This window comes from Microtus oregoni, unplaced genomic scaffold, assembly GCF_018167655.1.
Source record: "Microtus oregoni isolate MIOR12 unplaced genomic scaffold, Mior012 000008F_ref0000371, whole genome shotgun sequence".
Taxonomy (NCBI): domain Eukaryota; kingdom Metazoa; phylum Chordata; class Mammalia; order Rodentia; family Cricetidae; genus Microtus; species Microtus oregoni.
In genome coordinates, this window is record NW_024543067.1 from 24,600,046 (window position 1) to 24,621,318 (window position 21,273).

At 38.9% G+C, this 21,273-nt stretch overlaps 1 protein-coding gene and 1 long non-coding RNA gene across 5 annotated transcripts in view; one reads left to right on the top strand and one right to left on the bottom strand.

The window, feature by feature from the left end:
- The window catches only part of Pdgfd (platelet derived growth factor D), a 218,908-nt gene extending 211,876 nt beyond the window's left edge, over positions 1 to 7,032 (top strand). For 3 of the 4 annotated variants that reach the window (XM_041657462.1, XM_041657461.1, XM_041657459.1), the window contains exon 8: positions 3,329 to 7,032. In XM_041657462.1, the coding sequence (XP_041513396.1) occupies positions 3,329 to 3,454 (126 nt within the window). In that variant the 3' untranslated portion in view covers positions 3,455 to 7,032. Of the gene's footprint in view, positions 1 to 437; positions 557 to 3,328 lie in introns of those variants that run through there. The other variant, XM_041657463.1, reaches the window with a different exon arrangement.
- LOC121451731 overlaps positions 3,409 to 21,273 on the bottom strand; it is a 68,850-nt gene continuing 50,985 nt past the window's right edge. Inside the window, exon 3 of the long non-coding RNA XR_005974753.1 lies at positions 3,409 to 3,504. This is a non-coding gene — a long non-coding RNA (uncharacterized LOC121451731). The remainder of the gene's footprint in view (positions 3,505 to 21,273) is intronic.

Consider the following 21,273-nt stretch of genomic DNA (forward strand, 5'->3'; position numbering starts at 1 on the left):
GGAAATTATCAGAGCTTAATAATGGTCTACTGTAAACAAATACTTAGGAAGCTCCGCTTCTTAGGAATCATGTCACTCCCCAGTAACCCCTCATCCTGCTTACATGCAGATGGTCTGGGACAATAGTAAGGAAAATATACTGGAGAAATTCTTGGTGATGCTACAAGGATCCAACCCAGTCCTGTCCGGAACCTTCTTACTAAATAGGGCAGAGTTTTCCTATTTGTTGTCAGCAGGAATAGTTGATACCCCAAAGTTCATGTATTACATGGATTTTCATAGAAGAACAAGACCTTTTTCTTTCTGTATTGAATTGACCTGATTGTTTCCATATTGCCTCCTGTGTTTGTTGGAGGCTAGATCACAGGGAAGACGTGAAAGAAAGAAAATTATCCATATATTTCCACACATCACCTTCACCAAGATATGTCTTTCAGGATCTGCTTTGCAGCCAACATGCTGCTTAGAAGCACAAGCCAAATCTTCTGTGCTTAAGGACCTACGTAGGCCGCCTGGAGCTGATTGCGTTCTGGTACTCTCACTGACAAGCTCCGTGATTTCAAGCAAGTAACTTAATCCCTCTCTTAATGCACGCCTTATTATCATCTGGTGGAGTCCGAATAATTTCATACCTACAAAGCCAGTTACAATAGGGTTTGGTATCTGGGACATGCTTAATGCTAGAGATAATATTTATCATCTTTATTTTTACAATCCATTTACCAGAGAGGACATAAAAATGTATACAGAATTGTGTGACACAGATTATGCATGTGTAATTGTAGTAGTATCATAGGAGAAAATTATACAATCTATGATATTGTCATTTGAACTTACTGGAGCATGGTCCTTTTTGTTGTTGGTGGTGGTGGTTGTTTGTTTGTTTTTGAAACCTTTCTTTTGAATCAAACTCCAGGCCCCTTGATGGAATGAACATAAAAAGAATGGTTGTACTCTGCCTTGCTGGAGAGCCCAACAAAAAGCTTTGCTAAAGGCTAAAGAAACAAAGACTGTGGACTGGGAGGCTCAGTCCTAAGGAATCTTGACATAGTTGTTCTTAATACATGCTTTGGGTTTGGTTAAGACTTTCAGCACTCACTGTAAGAGTAATAAAATGTCTAAGAACACAATTCATAGTGTAGAATTGTAGAGATGCCAAAGAAAGTTATGCAGGCATTGAAGTAAATTCCCCACCCCGCCCCATGTAATCTTCAGTGAGGTCCAAAGTATACCAAACAAAGCATAAGGAGCTCCCACTGAACTTCACACTCAGCTCCAGGCAAAGCTTCAGATACAGAAGGAAGTAGTAGGTATAACGGAGAGAGACATGTTGTCAGCATTCTGAAAGCTAGGAGGTAATATTCTGGTTCAGAGCCTACAGAAGTCTTCTGCAGAAGACTGTAGAAGAAGGACTTCCGTAACTTATAAACTTTCCTGTCTGATCAATAAATCATGCATAGCCATACATCTCCACCATGTAACAAACAATGACCAGACATGGGGAAAACCTGCGCAGAGTTTTGGAAAACTGCAAGATGCTGCACAATTGTTGGTCAGTATCATGGTGAGGAAAGAAACAACTAGAACATACAGGCTGGTGGAAACCTGTCTACGTACAGAAGAGAAGGGATGAGCTGGCTAAGACAAGTTTGCGATGTTACCAAGTGTATATCCCCAGGACAGTGCTTGACTCAGTGAAGCCTACAGCAGACAAGAAGGCATAGAGTCTCTGCAAAATTATTTTAGGGGCCCGGGAGATGGCTTGGGAGATATAAATACTTTCTATGCAAGCCTGCCAAAAGTATTCAATCCCTGCAAAACCCACAGTAGGAGAGAATTAACTCCCAAAAGTTGTCCTCTGACCTCCGCTGACTCACACACACACACACACACACACACACCACATACACTCACACACACACACACACACACACCACATACACTCTTTCACACACACACACAACACATACACTCTTTCACACACACACCACATACACTCTTTCACACACACACACACACCACATACACTCTTTCACACACACACACACACCACATACACTCTTTCACACACACCACATACACTCTTTCACACACACACACACACACACCACATACACTCTTTCACACACACCATGCAAACAGCAGTAATAACAAATAATTTTAAAGGAATAAAAATTATTTTATACTTACTTATTTTAAAAAGTTATTATATATACTTATTGAGTATAGTAACACAATGATGATATACAAATATTAGTGTGCAAGTATTATGTTGTAGCTCAGTCTTATGAATTGTAGAAAGCATTATATAGTCACATTAAATAGTCACTAATGGCCCTCTGGGGGAGCGGAGGAGAGATTTGCTTTAATCTAGCATTTATTCATATTGGCATTCTGCTCAAACCTTATCATCCTGTCCTTGGAATTAAAATATTTAGCATTATATTTGTTTACAACACATGCTTTGCTAAGAAGAGCAATGATATATTTCTACAGTACTTAGCTTAGCTTAGGTCTTTAGGAGGCTATCAATACTGTCCACTAAGACACCTGAAGACATCTTCCTACTGTCAGAAAGACAGGGACATTATTCTGGGAGGGGTTATGGGGTCAATGGCTATTTGTAGAAATATCTAATGTGCTTATTTCTACATCAACTTTATCTCATTCACTGGACTTTTCAAAGGCTTGTGTACTGTCTTAGTTAGGATTTCTATTGCTTTGAAGAGACACCAAACCAAGTAACCAAGGCAACTCTTTTTTTTAAACTGATTTTTATTGAGCTCTACATTTTTCTCTGCTCCCTTCCCTGCCCCTCCTCTCCCCTCTTCAACCCTATCCAAAGGTCCCCATGCTCCCAATTTACTCAAGAGATCTTGTCTTTTTCTACCTTCCATGTAGATTAGATCTATGTAAGTCTCCCTTAGTGTCCTCATTGTTGTGGAAAATATTTAATTTGGGGTTGGCTTGCAGTTTCAGAGGTTTAGTTCTTTGATACCATGGAATGACATGGTGGCATGCAGGCAGACACAGTGCTGGAGAAGGAGCTAAGAGTTCTACATCTTGGTCTGCAGGCAACAGGAAATAAACTGTGTGCCACACTGGGCATAGCTTGGCCATATAAGACGTCAAAGCCTGTCTTCACAGTGACACACTTCCCTCAGTAAGACCACACCTACTCCAATAATCCACACTTCTTAATAGTGATACTCCCTATTTTCCTTCAAATCACCACACATACTAGTTATCAGAAGGGGAACAGGCGGGTGGCATCTGGTTGAATTAAACCCCATGGGTTTTTTAATAGGAAATATGCTTCTTATTCTAGGTATTAAAGTTTGAGCCTGGCCATTTCAAGAGAAGAGGCAAAGCTAAGAACATGGCTCTCATAGATATCCAGTTGGATCACCATGAGCGGTGTGACTGTGTCTGCAGCTCAAGACCACCACGATAAGACACCATGCACATCTATCCATGAAGAAGAAAAAGCTCTTTAGGTCCAGACTCATCCCACCCTAAGCAACCAAAATTGCTTCTCAGCTGCAGTGCAGTGAACACAGGTGGAAATCTCGCTTTGTTGGTGCCATGGCAAGAAACAGATACCATTAACTTCTATATCCATAAATATAGGAATTCATTTATTAGTAGTATGTGAAGATATGTATGTATCCTGAGATACATGTCTATCTCCATGTGTGTAAATAGATGAAATATTTTATTCAGTATATTTACTGAGGTCCTCCAGAGACAAATGATTAGATTATTACTCAATAATTTTGCTGTATTAAGGAATGTGTCAAACATGTAAAACATCTCTTTAAAAAACTCAGAGTATAAATTTTTTGAAATGTTTCACAAAACATATCAGATCTTGCTCTCTTAAAGAAGGCTTTTGTCCATTAAACAAAAGATGAAAGATTCTTATGTATATCTTAATTCCATGGCAAAAATAAAGTTTCCAGGGGCAAAAGCAAATATTTAAATATTTTCTGCATGAGATGCACTGCACACGTACAAATACGGACAGTAATTATCTTTCTTTTTCCGAAAGAACACCAAATAATACACAGTTGTTAAGGATCAAATCAAGTCCTCTTTTATGTATTCTGTCAAGGCAAGCTCGCTCATTGAGCATGCTTCTCTATGAATTGCTCAGGAAGTGTTGTGATAGTCCTTCGTGAGGCAATCAATAGGTTTCAGCAGAATTTTTGATTCTTTTCTGCAGAAAAGCAAGTATTTTCAGGAATAGCATGCCATTATGCCTAAGCCTCTCAACATGGCATTCACAGGAAGATGTGGGTCATAGAAAGTCGGAAATAAGCAAATATTGACATAACTGGGAATTGAATAGGCTATTAGATACAGTCTGCATTTAAAAATTGATCTACATTCTCCAAACTGTGCCAGTCTTTCTCTGTTTTGTTTTTGTTTCTGTGTTTTCAATACATATGCATGGGCTTATCATGTTATATCAGACAGGCCATTATGAAATATAGCCCAAAAGCTTTTATGTGTTAACAAAATAACTTTTATTTATATAAATTCCTAATTCTATAGTTAAGATTCTGAATACATATTCTGAATCAGTGGAAATTAGATGTGAGATTTCCTGTCCTTTGCAATCTTCAGACTCTGTTCTGTAGAACCTGCTAGAGGCTGTGGAGGCTCACGCTTACCCTGCTTTCCCCCGGAAAGCTTTACGCATTGGTTATTAGGAATGAGAGTCAGTTTCCCTCAGTAGTTCCCTTGTGTCTACACCAACGTGACTGAGTCCAGAAACGAGAAGTCATTCATCTCTCTCTCCAAAGCAAGAAACTTAGGAGGGGACACTGAAGTCAGGTTCACCTGGGCTAGTCTCTGGGAACTACATTCATCATCCTGCCTTGGGAGTAGAAAAGAGAAGTGATTTCTTCTGTGAATCCATTGCTGCCCGGAGCATTAGATGATCAGCTCAAACATACTTGCATAGCTAAGTATGATGCTGTCCAATCCAAGTTGCCAGCCGTGCCCAGCATACCTGTGCTTATTGTCACATGTCTTCTGAAGGTTCAGTTTCTACTCAATGAGCATCAGGATTAAATACTGTGTTGGTCGGCTGACCAGCATGAGAAGTGCCCCAGGCCACTTTTCCTCCATGCCCACTTACAGGTTTCCTGTGAAGCAACGACTTCCTGTACCAAAACGAAGTTGTAGTTTACCTCACTCACTGTATAGCGCCCAGCTCACACATAGATGTAAACACAAGCATTAGAGTGCTCTACGCAGTTCTCAATAAACCTTCCAGGCCGCGATAACCAGGTAAAGCCGTGCTGTCCCTTGTTTACTAGCTGCAGGATAAGCAGGCATATATACCGAGGCCTCCTTCCCTTTCTTGAAAGTCTTACTAAACACTCTCTCTTGGTTTTCTGTTTATCTATTCCACATCCAACATGTAGCAAATAAATTTGCTTCGTTGCCATCAAAGGACTGAGAATAAAAAACAAACCATTGTACAAATTGCATTTCAAAATAAACTAATAAATATACAGTCTGCATAACTCACTCACCTGGAATAATGCCGTTCACTCGATGTCTTCTTATAGGGCAGAACACTCTCATAAGTGGGGGGTTTTATGGTTTTTGGTTTGGTTTGGTTTTGGTTTCTTTGGTGTTTTTTTTTTCATATCAGTAACATGCAGCTTTTCCTCTCACAGTGTTTTCTTTTCTTTTTTATTTTATTTTTAAAAATGAAAACAAACTATTTTTTCATTTTACATATCAATCCCAGTTCCCACTCCCTCCTCTCCTCACAGCGTTCTCTATAGAAACGTATTATGTTTCTTATCTTCATAAAAAATAAATACTGCTTTTGAAGAAAATGGCTCAATTATTTAGAACTGAATTGAAACTTTAAAAGGTGTACAACATTACCAAGGTACTTTCACAAACGTTTCTAACAGGAATAGCAAGATGGGCAATTGCTAAGAGGCCTGGCTCCTACCCACAGGCCTCCATGCTCCCTGCCTTACAGTTGAGGCAGTGGTTGTTCCTTCCCCTCTCTTTGCTGGTGATCTTGGCTTCTTCTGTGTTTCTTTCTCCCGGTCAGCCTTTCTATGAATTCTCCTCTAATATTGCCCACCTAAGGTTCCTGTCCTTTCTCTTCCTTTAGGCCTTAAATTAAGATCATCATATCCTCACCCTTTTTTTCCCTGCCCTTCCATATGTATCTGGCTGGACCAGCTGGTGGGTCACTGCTGCCCACTCGGGGAACCAGTTGAGGTTTCTCCCTGTGAAGAAGCATAGACTATGACCACAAAGAGGGGCCTCTTACAGTCAAGGATTGATCTTTATGGCATTCTGTCAGAGACAGAATTGAAGCTGCAAAGAGCTAAGGGAACCCTTGTTTCTAGCTTAGAGAATAAATAAGTACAGAAATATGTGTGTTATATGAAAAAAATCAATATTATCAGCAGAAATATGAACCAATGTGTTAACCAAGGGGTAGGAATGGAAAAAAGAATAAAAAATACTGTGTGTGATAGTAAATTCAGATAGCTTAAAGAAAGCATCATGAAAACTATATGTAAAGCATTAAATGTAAGTGCATTAAAAATTTCACTTCATCTCCTAAAGTGTACATGCATACAGTTTTACTCCCCTGCTAACTCAACAGATATCCAAATGGCTCATACCCTCACAGGCTCTTCTGGTTCCGCACAAAGTTAAAATTCTCAGATCCGTATTCATTTCTGAATTCCTAGAAAATACATTTTTGTTTATTGGCAGCCCTATCATATGTTCTGGGAAATAGAATATTTATAGTGCATTGGTTTTATCAACATTAACTCAAATTCCATTGTTTTTAAAGATCAAATTGAATACTGATATCTACAAACATAAAAGAACCCTCTGAGATGTGTCAAATAAAATAGACATTATTGGGTAATCTATGAGAAGTTTGATTATTGCTGTTGAAGTTATATTTTATTTTTATCCTTCTATTGAAAATAATTTTTTATACAATATGTTCTCGTTACAGTTTCCCTTCCTCAACTGTTCCCTGTCCCTCGCCACCCTCCAGCTCCACACTTTTTCTTAATTTTATTATTTTCCCTTAGATGCCTGTAGAGAACAAACAGGCATCTAAGGGAAAATAATAAAATTAAGTAAAATACAGTAAGATAAAACAAAACAAGTCAGACTAGAACAAAACAAGTAAAAAAAAGGAAAAGAGCCAAAGAAAAACACAAGAAACACATGTGGACACAGAGACACACACACACTCACCCACATCGGCATTCCATAGAAACACAAAACTGGAGGCAATAATGTGTACACAAAGGATCTACACCATTTAGAAAAAAGGCCTTGACTCAACATTATGAGACAAAGAATCTTCAGAGATACCTTTGAGTTTATTTTGTATTGACTGCCTACTGCTGGGCATGACCTACACTTAAGACTAGTTCATTTCCCCTGTGAGACTCGCTTGGGGAAAACTAGCTTTTTATTTGTAAGTGCTTATCAACTAGAGATAGCTTCTGGATTAGGGATGGATGAAGACATGTGTCCACTTTTCTTCTCAACACAGGGACTCCATCTGGTACAGGCCCTGGGCATGCTGCCTCACAGTCTCCATGAGTTTTTATGTGTATCAGGCATGTTTAGAAGGCCTTGTTTCCTTGGTGTCTACATCCCTTCTATCTCTTGAATTCTAACCACCTCCTTTTGTGCAGAGTTCCCCATGCTGAGAAAAGAAATATTTGATGGGGACGTCACATTTAGAGCTAAGTATGACAAGGTCTCTGTATTTGTTCCCACCTGCTGCTAGAGAAAGCTTCTATGATGCTGGCTGAGAAGACACTGACCTTGAGTAAAGCAGACCATTGCTAAAAACCATTTTATTGATATGTTCCTTTAGCAGATAGTAGTATCTAGATTTTCCCTAGGTCTCTGGGCTATCTTGTCTCAGATTCTTGGCCATCCAAGTACTATAGGATGTGGGTTCCTTCTCGTGGCATAGACCATAAATCCAATCAGATATTGATTGATTATTCCCACAAGTGTTGTGCCACTATTGCACTAACACAACTTGCATTCAAATCACCATTGTAGATTCAAATCATCAATGGTTGTAGCTGGATGGATGCTTACTTTTCTCCTTTGATGACATGCACAGTACAGTCTGATACCATGTAAACTAGAACACTATGCGATATGGGTAAAGAATCCAGACATCTTGGTAAAGATACTTGACTTCTCTACATTTGATGTGTAAGTGTTTTCTTCAGCAGTAGGACCTTACAATAAGTATACTAGGAGCAACAAACAGCACTAGCAGTCATTTAGATAGTTTGTGGTTTCCCACGGGAACTGTTTCTCTAACAACTTGATTCAATGTAACCCATTCCTTGTACAAGAATCTTCATTTGTTGAAGAGAGATATCCAGTTATGGCACTGTCTCCCCTACTACTTAGAGATTTTCTTTAGAACACCTTCATAAATGTATGGCTTAGGAAGATTCTAGTATGGTAGGTTTTCATTACAACTCCTCTAAATGGCCCTTAGTTTTAGCTGCCCCATCCCCATCACTCTCTTTCCTCCCCATCACTATTTGGTTCTTCCATTCTATATGTTCCCCCTCCCACAATGCAATCCATCTATAGCTATCTAATCTATTTCCGTTCCTAAGAAGACCCATCATTCCTGCCAGTCCCTTACTCTATACCTAACCTTTGTGGTGATACAGATTATAACTTATTATCAATGACTTAACAACTAGCATCCACATATAATTGAATACATGGTATGTTTGTCTTTCTGGGTCTTGGTTACCTTCCTCGGGATATTATTTCTAGTTCTATTAATTTACCTGTGAGTTTCATGAGTTTATTTTTAATTAGTTGCTGAGGAATACTCCAATATGTAAAGGTACCACATTTGGTTTATCTATTCATCTGTTGATGAACTTCTAGGTTGTGACCAGTTTTTGGTTATTATGAATAGAGCATCAATAAACATGGCTGAGCAAGTATTTCTGAAGTAGGGTGAACAGTTCTTTGCGTACAAATCCAAGAGCAGTATAGCAGGATCTTGAGGCAGATCAATTACCAGAATCCTGAGGAACCAAAACTTAATGGCTATACTGGTTTGCTCTCTGACCATCAGCAGATAAATGTTCCCTTTTTCCACATCCACACCAGCATGGGTTATTTTTTTTCTTTTTTACCAGTTTTGCCATTCTGACAAGTGTAAGATAATATCTCTCAAAGAAATTTGAATATACATTTCCCTGATAGCTAACAATATTGAACATCTATTTAAGTGTTTTTCAGTCATCTAAGTTTTCATTTTTAAGAATTATCTGTTTATATCTGTACCCCATTTTTATTGAATTATTTGTTTTCCTGATACCCAGTTATTTGAGTTCTTTATATATTTTACAAATCAGCCTTCTACTGTATATGTAGTCAGTGGTCAAAATCTTTTCCCATTCTTCAGTTTTATCCAAATGATGATGTCCTTTGCTATAAAAAAAAAACCTTTTAGTTTCAAGAGATCCCATTTATTAAGTATTGTTTTCAATGCCTGTACTAATGATGTTTGTTCAGAATGTCTTTTCCTGTGCCAATGAGTTCAAGTTTATTCTCTATTTTGTTTTTTAGCAGCATCATTGTTTCTGGTTTTATATTGGGGTGATGAATCCATTTAAAACTGAGTTTTGTTCAGGGTGATAGTTATGAGTATATTGCATTCCTTTAAATGTAGCTATCCAGTTTGACCAGCAGCATTTGTTGAAGATGCTAACTTCTTTTTCAGATTGTATTTCTGGCTTTATCAAAAATCTGGTGTCCTCAGTTATGTGGATTTATGTCTGTGTCTTTAATTCAACTTCATTGATCAAAGTGTCTGTGTTTATGCCAATACCTGCTATTTTTATTATTATATTAAGATAGGTTATGCTGATACATGTAGCAGTTCTTTTATTATACAGGAATGTTTTAACAATCCTGGGTTTTTAATGTTCCAATATTAAGCTGAAAATAAAGATTTGTCCTTCCACACTAGGGAAGAAGTAGTGAATTTCTAAGTTTTCAGGGCTCCTAATAGTCATTGAGAGCCAGTCAGACGTTAGAATGATTGCCAGTGTCTAGGATTGTATTTCTTCGTTTAAAACTTAGATACATAAAATGTGTCAGTCCTAGCAAAACAGTTCAGTGACCTTGCTTTTTGGAAAATAACAGTCTATGGGAAGAATCAGATAGAAATGCAAGGTGCAGTGTCTGGGAGCTCTAGGAGAGAGACTTCTGGGCCAGGAAGGAATGTGTGTGTTCATGCTCCTCAAATCTATAGGGAATTCTGCTCCTAGTAATTATGAGGACCTGGAAGGCTAACAAGAAAATGCAGAGGTTTTGGTGACAAGCTGGAAAAGGCAGAAGAAGAGGCTTTGAGATGCCCTGGATGGAGTCATGTGAATTAGACGCCAAGAGCATTCTCTTATTAGAACCAGGAAGCAAATGAGATGCCAATTTTGAAGGCACATCATTTAGGAGAGGAGCCAAGACATGCTGCCATCCTTATAGAGGCCACAGGAAGAATGCAATGATACTCGAAGAACAATGACAAGCAATGAGCTCATGAACCCATAACTTTGTGTTCCAAGATCACAATAAATACTCAGTGAGGGTTAGTTAAATGCTTAGCCCTGTGCTAGACACAACAAATACACAAAACATGTGTCCCTTGCTTTTTTGATCCAGAGCAGGGACAACAGATTAAACAAATTATTACATAAGTGATCAGAGGACACTTAAGGATTACTTAAGAAAATAATGTTAGAATATAAGCAGAAAAATTAATAGGTAGCAGGGAAATGTGAAAGAAAGGATATGTTAGAAATTAAAAGAAAAATGGCTAAAGAAATTCTTGGACTAATTAATTTAAGCAGAGCTGGTAATAGATTTGAGTGAGGCCAAGGAAGATCATGGATTGTTTGAAGATCACTGACTGAGCATATAGAAGTACCATATGCCAAGATGAGGACAGGGAAGAGGTGCAACAGGATAGATAAGGCACACACTGTGAGATATTAAGATAAGTAACCTTTGATATGTCCAGGTGGGGATATTAGGTGGGTGTTTCAGTGGTGAGTCTAAAACTTAGGAGTCCAGGAATGAGAGGTTAAGTTTAGAAAAGGTCAAAATAAGACCAGGCTGAAGAATGAGGGTGGAGAGCACAGAACAACTAGAAGAAAAGAAATCATTTCAAGCGGACCCAGTCAATTTGACCAATGAATACAGAGATGACAGGATGCCTGACTTTTTCCTGTAAAGACTTCTCTAGGCCCCACTCCACTCTGTCCCTGAAAAGCACTTCTCCTATAATAGCATGGTAAACAGAGCTACTAATGATGATAAGATGACTCGGTATCTCCACTGTATAAGACCACAGTTGCCAGCTCTGCTTAACTGCTAAGGACATTTTAAAATGTGACTAGTGTGGCTGACAAAGGTTTCATTTCCTTTTTTATGGCATTGCAGTTAGATGCTAATAGTTGCATGGTGCAGGTAGTGGCTACTATATCTGCTAAAGCAGCTATAGGCCCTAGTTGTCACCCACAGGGTTATATTCCCAAAAACAAAGAGAAAGGGAACAGTACAGTCAAAGCTCTACGAAAGGAGCCCCCAAACCAAGCTTTCTCCAGATGACAGACCTAAGAACAATTCAGTCTGTCCTTTGGAGAGGTGGAATCGGAAAACCAATGATTACTGGGACCCATATAGCAGTATTGGGAAAGGCAAACAGCAAAAAGAAATAAAAGGGAGAGGTGACAGTAGCACCTTGCAGAGGCAACTGGTCTGAGGGATCTCCTTGTCCCCACTGGTCACACTGTCTGGGCATGTCCCTTCGTTGGACTCTAAGAATCTCAAATGATAGATCATGAATCCAGTGAGATCTCGTGGAGCAGGGGAATGTGACAGACTTTCAGAACTGCGACTGAAACCACTTTCTGTAGCAGGTGACTCATGCCTGGAAGAAAAGAAGTTAGTCAGTTCTCATTGTTTGGGACAATAATGCTGCATAAAGTCACCCTGATCACTGAATTAGCAACTACACTGCTGTAACTCCTAGAAGTACAGAGCCGTGGAAACATCTTCTTGTACACTAAAGATTTGCCACTCGAATTGGTATAATAAAAGTCTAACTGGCCAGTAACCAGGCAGCTAGTATAGGAGGGGTGACCAAACTAAGGATAATAGGAAGAAGGAGGAGGAGTCAGAGGAGATGCCAGCAAGATGCTGGGAAAAGACAAGAAACCACTTATATTTTATAAGCTAACTCTTATATCTAAAGATAAGTGTTAGCTTATAAACCTGAGATATCGGCCAAACATTTATAAATAAAATTAAGCCTGTGAGTTATTATTTGAGAGCGGCTGCAGGGCACAGAAAAACTTCCGTTCACAGTACAATCACTGGTCACTACACACTCACTGACTGATCAGTGGGTAATGAGATTTTATGTGAATTTCTGATTAAGGACACATTATCACTAAATGTTGATGATGAATTAATATTGAATTCATAGCTAATTGCACTGTAACTCTTGCCCCAGCAAAGCTTCCTAGCATGTGTATTTTTACTGTAAAACATGTCACAGTCACAGTACTCTCAAGAAAAGAAACTACCGAGTGTTTTCCGATTTATACCCTGTATGAACACTAAATACAATTTGGTTATCACATAAACAGAGCTGAAGGTTTGTGTGATAATTTACTTTCCCCATATACATAAATGGCTCAGTGAAGATGCTTGAGTTTAACAAAAGGATCTGACGAGAAGTGTTGAACCAATTAGTTATGCTGAGACACACAGCTTTCACTCTGCCGTCCTGACCAAATCCGTGAAACAGTAAATAAGTATTTTGGTCAATTATTTACCCAGAAATAGAGTTTAAAAAAACAGAATAAAGATAAGTTACTGAATTCCAATACTTCAAACTCACCACATTTGGCTCTACAGGAAGTAAAGTCATTTTCTTTTTCACCCACAAGAAGAAACATTTCTCCGAGAGACACTTCAGCCAACTGTATAAGCCTTCACATAAGTCTCAGGCTCATGCCTTCTTTCTCATCATAGAAATTGAAAACCGAATAAAAACCACAGAACTGTGAATATTACAGGCCTAAATTGAATCTTAAAATAGAAAAGGAAATGAGACAAAGCTAAATCATCAGCACAGAGCTGTGTCTAGAATAGGTTAGTTTTTTAATACGACATTTTTTCAAAAATGCACTCAGCAATTGTTTTTGAGAATTGACCATGTTTCGGGCCCTGCACTGTACTGGGTGCTCAGAATACAATAATGACTATCATCATCTTGACTTTCTCTGGTTACAGGCGGATACCAACATATATGTTCTGCCTTCTCTTAGAAAACAGTTTTTCCAGCTGACCCAAGTTCAAATACCCAGTACCCATATAAATAGCCAGGCATGACTCTATGGTGTGGGAAGTCCTTCTGTCTATGTGTTGCTTTTATTGGTTAATGGATAAATCTGTTTTGACCAGTGACTTAGCAGAATAGGGAAAGGTGGGAGTTCCAAACAGATAGAGGAGGAGAGAGAGTAGGCAGACTGAGGGAGAAACCATGTAGTCTCTGCCAGAGACAGACGTGCTAGAACTTTACCTAGTAAGCCACAGCCATGTAGCAATTCACAGGTTGATAGAAATGGGTTAGTTTAGGATATAAGAGCTAGCTATCAATATTCTTTAGCTATTGAACAAACAGTGTTCTAATCAATACAGTTTTGAGTAATTATTTGGGGTCTGGGCAGCTGGGAATGAACAAGAAGCCTCCCATTACAACTGCTAGGCACACATTATTCCAACTTTGGGAATCAGAGATAGGCGGATCCTAGAAGCTTGCCTACTGGAGAGCCATGGAACCAATGAAAGGCCCTGTCTCGAAAGATTAATATGAAAGAAGATATCTGACATCTTTTTCTGGCCTCCATAATCATATGAATAATTTATGCACACTCCCTCATGTACACAGGTACACACATCATACATTCATTTACACAACACACATGCACACAGCATCACCGCTCACATACACCACAAAGAACACAGGTTCTAAAGCACAGAACTACTGGCATTTTGGAACATTCTTTGGTGGAGGTGGCTACCCTCTGTTTAACAGTACCCCTGCACCTCTACACACCCGTTCCTCCATTAGTGACAATATATATGTCCATTAGCAGAAAAATGAATTCTAAAAATGTGGACATATACATATTCAAGTTGTATTCATTCATAAAGAAGAATGAGAGTATGTAATTTTCAGAAAAATAGATGCAGCTGAAGATCATTGTGACAATTGAGATAAGTCAACATTTTCTGATGTGGAACCTCTATTTTGTAGATAACTAAATAATAACATATATAACATGAATGTAGAAACAAACCTAGGAGAAGGAAGGGAACTCCTGTGGGGAGAACGGAAGATTGAGCATAAGGTCAGAGCACATGATACATTTGAGTGAAAGTGTCTATAAAACCCATCAGTATGTACAATGACTATATGAAACTTTTAAAAGAGAGACTTTTAAAACAGAGAGCCACTGTTTAATGAAACACAAAGCTGGGTTCTCTCTCCAGGGATAATATGTTATTAGGAATGGCATCTCTCTGTTGATGATGAAACACGGTTAGGTTAAACTATCTTTTTATAACCAACCAATCTCTTATCGTAGCTTAAAGCATCAAATGTCAAAGAGTTAATATTTAATTCATAGAGATACTAGTGGTGGTGCAAATTTTCTCTTTGAGGATCCAGTGTTCAGAGACCCACAGTAGGGAACATCAATAAGTATTGAGCTATCTTGTGTTCATATGTACTATCTGAAAAGGGTACTTATTTCTCATTTTTTAAAAGCATGCATTTAAACACCATTTTTTTAAAGGTGGCTTTATAAAAACATTAAAAGGAATTTAAGGAAGAGCTAGCACGATGGCTGCTGACCACCAAGCCTGACACTCTTCATTCTATCCCCAAGACCCACATGGTAGAAGGGGACAACCAGCATTTACAATTGTCTTCCGACCTCCACAATCATGCCATGATATGAACATTAACAGATATGCAAATATTTAAGAAAAATGTAGTTCCTTTTATTGCAAATAATAACATGAAATAAACATTGTTGGAATTGCATAATTTGGGTCAAGTAAAATCTGAGCCACTGTTGGATAAAATAATGAAAAGAATATTGAAACCAAAGTAGAAAGCTTTCCAACTAGAGCAAAGGAAATGAGGATCTCAATTATAATCTCTGTGTCCAGACAGAAGGTAATCAAAATGTTCACTTTGCTTTATATTGAATATGTTCACATGGTAAAGCTCTAGTTCCCTGTGTGATAGTGTTGAACCTTAGGGAAGCAACTAGGTCGTGAAGATGGGGCCCTTGTCAATAGAATCTGTGGCCTTCTATGTTACTCTCACTAGGTTACTGGAATAACACTATGAACAATGTGGCTTAAACCACAGTTACTTGTTTTCCACAATGTTGGCATCTAAGAAGTAGAAGATCAATGTGTCAGTTCAGCTGTCCTGGCTTGGGGATGGACATCTCTCTCCTGTGATCTTACACAGTGGAGTTATTTCTCTCCTATCCGTCCTCATATGGACACTACATGTGTTCACCAGGTACTACTATCATGACCTAATCACCTCCCAGATATCTAACTTCCAAACTCCATTGTAATGAGTATAAGGCTTCTATCTAGGAATCATGGGGGAAACAAATGTGAAATCATAATACTTTGTAAGGGGCTCCAAGAAACAGATGTTTCTGCCTTTGGCATGTAAAAATACAAAAAGAAGGCAACCATTACAAGCAAAATAAGTCAACTGCCTCCTGAACTTGGACTTCATAGTGTCCAGTTATTATACTGTGTGACAGAATCTACATCTATGCTGAGATGTGCCACAAACTGGGCTTTGGATAGTGGCCAAAAGTCAGAGAGTTTTTGTCTTAAATACTAAGGAGGAACCCAGGTTCTGCCAACTTAAGAGAAAACATATTATATTTTGTAGACCAAGAATATAAAAGATGTGATAAGGATAGCATAGATCAACCACTAAAACCAAGCACACACTTATTCTGGGAAATTTGGGAAAGGGATAAAGAAGCAGGGAGCCACAGAATCTACATAACTCTGGAGAATGTGAGACCAGCACCAGGAGCTGTTGGCAGCAGCCCCTTCCTGCCTACAAATCTCAGTGGTGTTGGAAAAATATCACCAAGGCAAACTTGAAAGGTACAAAAAAAAATCACAACCACCAACAGCAACTCCCTCCCCACGTGGCAGCACAAACAGTCTTCAAGCCAAAATGGCATTGCTCTTGTTTCTTCCACAGAGGAGAATGGCCCATGATCTTCATGAGAAAGTTTTAAGGCTTCTGGGAGGGTGTTGCGGGAGATCCTTCCACTCTTCCAGCCAATAGCTGCTGAGATACCAGCCCTTTGGGGCGTGGTATCTCTCTTTAAAAAGTGGCCACTTCCCTCCTCGCTCTCTCTTACTTCCTCTTCCGCTGTGGTGACTAGACTCCCTTCCTGATTGCACAGAGGGCTGTTGTCTGGGACGGTGATCTGTAAGTTTTTTCCCCTTTAAATAAATAACCATTCTATTAATCATAATTCCAAACTGGTGTGGGATTGTTTGTGACTTACTCCTTCTCCTTCAGGAGATGTCCTATGGCACACGCCCACTGTGAACAGAAGTCCAAAGTATTTAACACTAACATTTCTCACCAAGATCCAGTCATTAGGAGCTAGCATGGATTAAGAGTGTACTAAGGGCTTTTCTGAGTTCTTAATATAGTTAATTAATATGTCTATTGACAAAACCCTACTTTTTAAAATATTCATTAGTATAAATTTATTGTACAAAGTGATACATTTCATAATGACATTTTATTCAAGTCTTTTGTATACTCTGATTATTTTGATTTTCCATCACCCTCCATTCTTTTACAAAGCCTACTTTAAAAAGCAAAAGATGGGGGCTGGTGAGATTGCTCAGCAGGTAAAAGGGACTCAGATTCATTTCCGAGCACCCACTTGGTAGCTCACAACCATCTGTAACTCTAGATCCAGAGGATCAACATTTTAAAAAAAGAAAAGAAAAACAAAAGAATAAATGATTGGGGATGGTACTGTGCTAGACTAGGTCAAATACCTTTGGGGAAAAGTCATTGTTACATGTAGGACCGGCAAAGTTCCCCCAAAACTTATGCTTTGGCATAAGGTTCAGAATTTTCAGAAGTCAAGCTTTGGAAAAGTGATTGTATCATGACAGTTCTGACCTAATCAATCAGATGATGCTTTAATTGATTTATAACTGAGTGAACTACCAGCAGAGGGGAGAAACTGAGAAATTGTGAGAAGCAGAATCTGGGGATAAGTCAGTCACTGAGGCATGCCCTGTGTCTTAATTAGGTTTTAATGGCTATGAAGAGATACCATGACCACAGCATCTCTTATAAGAAAAAATGTTTAATTGAAGTGCTCACTTACAGTTACAGAGGTTCTGTCCATTATCATTGTGAGAGGGAGCATGGAGGCATACAGGAGGACCATGGTACTGGAGAGGTCTTGCAGGCAACATGAAGTTGACCATCAGTGGGTGGTATAGGACACCTCAAAGCCTACAACCAGTGACAGACTTCCTCCAACAAGACCACAATAGTGCCACTGCTTATGGTACCATATGAGATTACAGGTGCCAATTACTTTCTAACCAACACACCCTGGAAAGTCATATTTTGTTCCCCTGACCATGTTTCCCAAAAATTATAAAATGAACACCTTCCTCTGCAACAATTTTATTCTATCCACAAAGGACTGCTTTGCTAAAATTCTAAAGACAACTGAACTACTTGACTGTGCATGATGCATCTGTTATCATGAGTCAAAACACATATCTCCGCACTTTGAGTTGTTTTTCTCCAGTGCTTTATCCCAATGGCAGACAGCTAACAGACAATGGCCTTCCTTGGGCCTCTAGTTCTCCCCTGGAGAATGTGCACAGCTTCATGTGGGAGAGCAAAATGAACACACAAAGGGAGCACTAGAGAGACACTAGAGGAATGTGGAATTTGTTCCTGGTTTTCTTCTCTGCAATGCAGTTCACATGCCCTACCCCACTGCACACCAGTCAAAGCCCAAGCAAGGGACACTGCCTTGCAAGGTCTTTGTCTCCCTTCCCACCTGCTAGATTGTCTTTCACGCTTGCTGTCACAGTATTTTCTATGTTTTCCTCCTGTGGCATTCATAGCATTTTATCCCACATACACTTCTGCCCACACAGTTCTCTGTCCTGGGCCTTCTAGAATAAAGAACCCATCTTTCTTGTATTTAATTTCTAATGCCTAATACTGTATGTAGCAAATGATAGGCATCAAATCAACATTAAGGGAGTCAATTATCCTCTCTCAGCACTTGAGTAACTAAATTGCATTTCATTAACTGAAGACTCTTTTACACATCCATAATAAGAGTAAACACAGATTTAGAGAAAAAAAACACTCACCTCATTTTAAACAAGAAAAACATCTTCATGGTTTATTCTTTTTACAATGTTAGTTACTATACAAAGAAATGTGTATCATGTTTCCATACATATGTATGAGTATACTTTATTCTTATTCAACCCTGATTGATTTCAATTACAAGTAACAATCAAGTGCATTTGCTATCAAGGTGTGAGCTCTATGAAGGCAAAACACAGTTTTTGACCCCTACTTGCCTATTGCTGTAGCTTCAGGCCTGGTTCAGTGACTCCAATGTGTTAGCTCATGGCCACTGCCTCTGATGTGTAGGATGGACACTGCACCAGGAGTAAATCTGGGTTGTGGCTTGGCTCTATGCAGTACCAGATTTTCAAAAAGGCTTTGAAAGCTTTACCCATTCTGGTCTCAGATTTCTTACCTTTACGACAATCATCAAAATTATTTTTTAGAGTATACATTTTATTTTTATCAGTAATGTTGATGTTCCATGTTCTTAATTTGTAGTCATGAGTGAAACAGGTGGCAGGGGCAAAATTTCTAGCCAACCTTCTCCTAATGACTGTAGCTTCATTCCAACTCTATTTAGAGTTTTATAGCAACAAGATCACTTGATGGAAGCCACAGTAGAAAGCAACAGTGTGTTAGTAGTAAGAGAACAGTAATCAGTTTATCTAAATACTCTTAAGTCAGAAGGTCTTCAATGCCTTTTCCAGTTATTAATGTCCTTAAATTTATAACATATACATCTAAAATGATAAATAAACATACATTGGAGGCATTGGGAAATAGCTCAGTTGATAAGTGCTTGCCTGTGCCTTGCATTCATGAATACCTGAGTCCAATTCTCAGAGCTCATGAGAAAATGCCAGATGTAATAATGTGTCTGAGTTTGGTTGTATGTTGCCCAAAGACAAGCTTATTTGGCTTACAACTCCAGATCATAGTTCATCACTGAGAAAGTCAGAGCAGGAACTTAAAACAAGAATCTGGAAGCAAGAACTTAAGTCAAGACTATGAAGAAGTACTGCTCACTGGCTTACACTCCATGGCCTGCCCACCTGTCCCTTTTATACAACCGAGGACCACCTGATTATCTTATAGATAAGATGGCACTGCCTACAGTGTACTTGGTTCTCCCACTTGTAGTTAATCAAGAAAATATCCATAGGTTCACCTAAAAGCCAATCTGATGGAGATACTTTTTTTCATTTGAGATCCTCAGATGACTCTAGCTTTGTCAAGTTGAAAAATAAACTAGCACATGGTGGCAAGCTCTTTGAATTCCCACAGGGGACAGGACAGGGACAAGAAAATCCATTGGGTTCATGAGCCAACTGTGCAGCCTCATTGGTGAGATACAGTCTAATGAAAGCCCCTTTCTCAAGAGAAGTAGATGAGAATGACACCCAAGATTGTCCCCTGGTTTCCACGTAAACACAGAAATGCATGCACGCACTGGCACACACACACACACACACACACACACACACACACACACACACACATTGTAAGGAGGCCACTTGTTTGTTTCCCAGCCTCCCAGACTCCTGAAATAATCACACAGAAATCATATTATTTAAGTCACTGCTTGGCCCATTTGCTCTAGCTTCTTATTGGCTAACTCTTACATCCTAATTTGATCCATCTCCATTAATCTGTCCATCACCACGAGGTTGTAGCCACCAGTAAAGTTTTAGCACATCTGTCTCTGGTAGTGGCTCCATGGCTTCTCTCTGTCTCTGCCTCCTTTCTCCCAGCATTCAGTTTAGTTTTCCCCACCTAGCTAAGTTCTGCCTTGCTATAGGTCTAAATCAGTTTCTTTATTAATCAGTGATATTCATAGCATAGAGAGGGGAATCACACATCACCTCCCCATTTCTGTTTAAATAAAAAAGGAAGACTTTAACATAGTAAAATTACATACAACAAACAAGTATCAAAGAAGACTTATAGTTATGATATTTATATCTACTTTATCTTTTATCATAACTAAGGAACTCTATAACTATCAATTCTTCAACTCCATCAAAGGCTCCAGAAGGATATAATATTACCTAAGTAAACAATAAATTCATTGTAAACAACTTCCAAATATCTAGAATTGACTGAGACATCTCACTGCCTGGACAGTCAACCAAAGTTCTTCTGTACCATTGGGTCATCCATCTCCAGCCTATAAGCCCATAGTATCCAGCAGACTTTTCCATGACGTAGGAAATTTCAAAGACAGTTCCACCTATATTCACAGTTTTTCAGTCACTTTCTTCTGTGTCTTGCAGAATGTCTGATAGACTCTTTCATGAAGCAGGAATCCCAAAGGACTGTCTCACCTTTGACCAAGTTCAGTAGTCATTTCTTTGTGGGTCCTGCATGCCAAGTTCATATAGCATAACATCAAGCAGTCCAGGAAAGAGCAGTTTCTTGCCCAAAATGCTAACAAACTCCATACAGAGCCTCTTTGATGCCCATCACCCTCTTGAAGCAATTGGTGCTGCCACGAGCAGAGGTGTCTCATTTCCATGAAAAGTCCTAAGTTATTAAAACTTTTTAAATGACATTTTCTAAATGTCTCTGAAAGATCTGAAGAATTCCTATTCGTCTGAAATATATCTCCATATATCTAGAAAACCTAACTAACATGACTACAAGCTTGACTATTATAGATGACTATCTATTAACCTAATTATATATTACATTTTTAAATGAGCTGGGAA